Source organism: Sinocyclocheilus anshuiensis, unplaced genomic scaffold (assembly GCF_001515605.1).
Source record: "Sinocyclocheilus anshuiensis isolate Anshui unplaced genomic scaffold, SAMN03320099.WGS_v1.1 scaffold601, whole genome shotgun sequence".
NCBI classification, from domain to species: Eukaryota; Metazoa; Chordata; class Actinopteri; order Cypriniformes; family Cyprinidae; genus Sinocyclocheilus; species Sinocyclocheilus anshuiensis.
In genome coordinates, this window is record NW_015536496.1 from 785,458 (window position 1) to 790,908 (window position 5,451).

Consider the following 5,451-nt stretch of genomic DNA (forward strand, 5'->3'; position numbering starts at 1 on the left):
GTGTGTGTGTGTGTGTGGGTGTGTGTGTGTGTGTGTGTGTGTTTGTGTGTGTGTGTGTTTGAATATGGCCCATGTTGTTCTTTGACCTGTTTCAACACAACCCATGTGATGATCATAAACTCCACTCTTTTACAACACTTACCTGGAAGAGACTATCGTACTATTTCTCCTTTGTCAGAACTTTATTCTCGCTTGAGAAAAGAGAAAGAAATCAGCGATCACTGAAGAACGAAGAGAACAAGAATTTAACAAGGATTTATGAGGATGGGAAGTTTGTTTCTGATCAGACAGCAGATCTTTGTGAATCTCATGGTTATTTATTTTTGAAACGATCGAACAGAAACTGAGAGTAAAGGTCAGACTGCTGGAGCTCAGACAGAGAAAATGGCTTCACTACATGTGTCTGCTGAAGAGCTTTCTTGTCCTGTGTGCTGTGAAATCTTCAAGACTCCTGTTCTTCTGTCATGTAGTCACAGTGTCTGTAAAGAGTGTCTTCATCAGTTCTGGAGAACTAAAGAAACTCAGGAGTGTCCTGTCTGCAGGAGAAGATCCTCAAAACCCGAACATCCAGTTAATCTTGCGTTGCAAAACCTGTGTGAGTCGTTCCTGAAAGAGAGAAATGAGAGTTGTTCATCGGGATCTGAGGAGATCTGCAGTTTACACAGTGAGAAACTCAAACTCTTCTGTCTGGAGGACAAACAGCCGGTGTGTGTGGAGTGTGATACTTCACAACAACACGACAAACACACATTCAGACCCATCAGTGAAGCTGTTCCATCGTATAAGGTAAAAGAGATTTATTTCTGAGGAATAAAGCTTGTCATAAACATGCAAATTTCTCAGTACCAGTTTACTTATGTGTTTTATATAAATGAACATATTACAGAAATCTCTGATGTCTTAGATTTTGAATTTAAAATTCTAGGAGGAGCACTATCACTGATGTTCTTACCAAATAAAATTATAGAAAACATTAAAGGAGAGTTTGAGAAAACCGTACAACACAACAAGCTAAGACTTGATTCTTTTGACATATTTACAAATTTAATTTCAACAGCTGATTTGTCTGATTTGGTAATCCCATTTACTAGCACTCACCTTCCACAATTTTAGCAAATTAGCTCTGGCGAACACAGACAATGTGATTAATATTCATGAGCCCAACATCCTGTTAGCATGACAGGGTAAAGCTTTATAATAACTAATTAAATATAATGCTTAACAGATCATTAGTTAATATATATTCACATAGCTAGAAATATGAGATAATGTGCTTGTTAATGTTTACTAATAAACTTATTAAACATGACCTAATTATCAACAGATAATTATTTAATGTAAAAGAAAATGCTTACAAATGTTATTAAACTTTCACTTCATTCTGAAAATCTACAAATGATTTTGACATGTTATACAATGATTAAAAGCTTTTGTTCATGTACAACACTTTTGCTGCTATTGGTGTGTGATACGGTAACGTTAGAGACAGGTTTGGTGGTATAGGTAGGTTTACGGGTTGGGTACAGGATGCACAGGATTAGATTACTATTAGGGAACAAGGTTCAATCTGTTTATATTACATTGTTCTGATAAATGAACAAGTGTTTTCTTGAAAAATGTATTTGTTTTCTCCTGCTTATGTATGATTCAAGGAATACCCTGTTTAATTATGTACTACTAATATAAGTGTTGAGGCTATAAAAACATGTTTTGCACCCAAATTACAATGTGCGTTATGTTTTTAAGAAGCATTTAGCTGAACTTAACTAACCACCCTTTACATTGTTACAGCAGGTAAAAGTTCAATGCCCATAAAGATACTAAAAGATTAGTAATCATTTATAAACATTTACAGATGATGAATAGAAAGAATAGATGAAACTTTAGATTGAGTACTGCAAAAACATTAACAAATGATTAATAAATGATTTATAATCGGGTGAATTCAGGTCATTTGGGGCACATTTTGCCATCGAGATAACTGCTCATAAAGGTAGCCTATGATTAGTAAACATTTATAAACATTTACATTTAAAGTTGAATGACATTTATAGGCATTTCAATTTACAAAAATTATCTGTTAAACATAGATAATGTTTAATAAGGAAACATTAACAAATACATGATCTCATATTTCTAGCTATTTGAATGTATATTAATTAATGATCTGTTAAGTATGCCATTGCCTTTTGCTGTGAAAAATGCTCTATCTCACACAGAGACAAGCAGAGTGATACAAATAGTGAACTGCCCCGTGCTGATACACTCTTAAAAATAAAGCTGCTTCACGATGCCATAGAAGAACCTTTTTGTCTAAATGGTTCCATAAAGAACCTTTAACATCTGAAGAACCTTTCTGTTTCACAAAAGGTTCTTTGTGGCGAAAGAAGGTTCTTCAGATTATAAAAAGGTAAGAAAGAGATGGTTCTTTAAAGAACCTTTGACTGAATGGTTCTTTGTGGAACCAAAAATGGTTCTTCTATGGCATTGCTTGAAGAACCTTTTGAAGCACCTTTATTTTTAAGAGTGTACTGGTGAAATATCAGCACTTCCTGGAAAGCCTCTCAGCCAATCAGATTCGAGGAGAGGTAATTTAAAATTTTAAAACACAATCACTATAATTAGACAATTAGAAATGGACATTTAATATTTAAGGGGGAAGAGACTAATAAAAATAAATATATAATGCTTGCCTTTTCTGGGTGGAGTTATGTGAAAGGGCATTTATTATTAGGGATGTTGGTGTTTATAATTTGATTATGATTTATAAATATAACATTGTTCACCATTTATACATGTTCATCTATATTTATTTATTTATTTGTTTGTTTTTTATTATTGTGTATTGCTTTTTATACAGAACATAAATGATCTCATCAAGAAAAGCATCTTAATTAAAGATGGAAATCCTGCTCGATACCGTCTGCAAACAAGGACAGACAATTTGAAATTCTCTGAACCTTGTAGCAAAATTACCTTTGGAGAGAGAAATAAAGACAAACGAAATAAAAGCAAAAAAGACAAAACCATTCTACTGGTGGGAGAAACAGGAACAGGAAAAACAACCCTGATCAACACGATGGTCAACTACATGTTGGGTGTTCAGAGAGAAGACAAGGTTTGGTTTGAGATCACAGATGATCAGAGCAACCGAACATCAGTTCAAAGTCAGACCTCCAGCATCACTGTTTATGGGTTTTATCTACAAGAGAGTCCAATCCATTTAACAATCATCGACACTCCAGGTTATGGAGACACTCGTGGAGTTAAGAAAGATAAAGAGATCGCTGAGAGTTTGCTCAGTTTAAGTAAATCTGAAGAAGAGATTCATGAAATACATGCAGTGTGTCTGGTGATTAATTCAACCCAAAATCGACTCTCTGACAGACAAAAATACATATTTGATGCTGTTCAGTCTATATTTGGAAGGGATATTGCTGACAACATCCTCTTGCTCCTCACACACTCAGATGGATTCCGTCCTAAAAATGCCCTGACGGCTGTTAAAGAGGCTAACATCAAGTGTGCAGTAAATGACAAGAATCAGCCAGTGTTTTTCCTGTTTAACAATTGTCAGACAGACGCTGCTGATGAAGAAGATGCTGAAGATACTGAAGAACATGAACAGAGGCTGGATCAATCATTTAATCTCAGCTTTGGAGGAATGAAACGATTGTTCGAGATTCTTGACACACTACAACCAAAATCCCTGAAGATGACTCGAGATGTGCTGCAGAAACGGAAGCAGCTGGAGGCAAATGTCTCCAATTTACGATCACGAGTTCAAATGATGGAACTAAAGCAGAATGAGCTGAAACAAACTCAAGAAGCTGTGGAGCAGAACAAGCAAGATGTCAAAGCAAACAAGAACTTTGAGTATGAAGTTGAAGTGCCCTACAAAGAATGGGTTGATATTGATCCTTCTAAAGCCAGGGCGGCGATGTGCTGCACCGTCTGTGAGGAGAACTGTCATTATCCAGGATGTTGGTGGACCAGTGATCTCTCGTGGTGCAGTTCGATGAGAAAGAATCACTGTACAGTGTGCACTAATAAATGCCACTACACCAAACACATCAAATCAGCAAAAATATATGAAACAAAAACAAAGAAGAAGACGAGGACATATGAAGATTTAAAGAAGAAATATGAAGACAAAATTGGTGTGTCTTTGGTCAAGATGCTGGAAGAAGAACTGCAAGAATTAGAGAAAGAGAAAATAAAGCTGGTGATGGAAGCTTTTGACTGTGTGGAAACTCTGGAGAAAATCGCACTCAAGACTGATTCTGTTTTCACACTTCAGCACATTGATTTTCTGATTGAGAAGCTGAAGGAAATCAATGAGTCTGAAAAGGCCAAAACACTGGAAAACATCAAGAAGAGAGCAGGAGACGTAAAGCATGGAACATTGGATTACTTAACAGGATTATTTAAAAATAAACTCAAATAATGCCTCAGCTCAAATCATGCTGAAAGTCTGAAAACAGCATCCTGAACATATTTTTGCTTCTTTCAATAGCATGACCTTAATATGATGTAAAGTGTGATTGTAATCGCAGTGTTTTATGAATGTAACATTTTTTCTATCATCATGCTTGCTTTTATTTCCCTCATTTGTAAGTTGCTTTGAATAACCTGCATCTGCTTAAGTAATTAATGCAAAATACTGCAGTGATTACTGTAATTATTTTCCTGCAATGAAGCAGAAATTGACAGCAGCATAATGTAAACAGCTTCTACTGTGAGATACTGTTTAAAATACTGCAATCATATTGTGAAATAATATTGTTATTTATCATAAGATTATGGGCATGTAATCATGATCACTATAGGCTGTTTAGAGACCGATTTAGCTGTATTAATTAATATTAATAAGCGCTGCCATCTAGAGGCCATATGAGAAAATATTAAACGCTATCACTTGTATTACACTTAGGCTACATAAATTCATTAAACGAACAGTTTTGTTTTGGCTCAGTTTTTATGTTTTATCTGTGTTCATTCAACTGCAAAATACTACAGTAAGAGTCTAATATTATTATTGTTTTTCTTTAAGACACATTTCCTTAAATCTCTAACACATTTCTAAAACACTTTTCTTAATTGTAGACTTTGACCTGAAATGACTCACAATGAATGACTCAAATGCACACGATAATCCAAAAATAATCATGACATCATAGAATGAATATGGCTTTTCATAACAATTTCGTAAAGTTTTGAATTTTGCAACACATTTCTACTGCAATCACCATGAATGACAGGAAATATGCAGAATATAAAGAATACTGACAAACTGTAAACAATTGCTAAATGTACAGTTTTCATTTTGTGCTTACAGTAGCTATTGTAATTTGAATATAATCTGTATTTCAGTCAGTGGAAATCTGTCATATGAAACAGAGAAATCAAACACATTGAACAGCAGTCTAGACTGGGGGGGGGGGGGAAGAA

The 5,451-nt window shown here is 34.9% G+C and overlaps 1 protein-coding gene across 2 annotated transcripts in view; it reads left to right on the forward strand.

Annotated features, from left to right (window-relative positions):
- The first annotated feature begins 155 nt into the window (after positions 1-155).
- The window catches only part of LOC107686977 (uncharacterized), a 17,620-nt gene continuing 12,324 nt past the window's right edge, over positions 156-5,451 (forward strand). The window contains exons 1-2 of one of the 2 annotated variants that reach the window (XM_016484117.1): positions 156-786; positions 2,861-4,369. In XM_016484117.1, coding sequence (XP_016339603.1) covers positions 385-786; positions 2,861-4,369 — 1,911 coding nt within the window. In that variant the 5' untranslated portion in view covers positions 156-384. Of the gene's footprint in view, positions 787-2,860; positions 4,970-5,451 lie in introns of those variants that run through there. The other variant, XM_016484109.1, reaches the window with a different exon arrangement.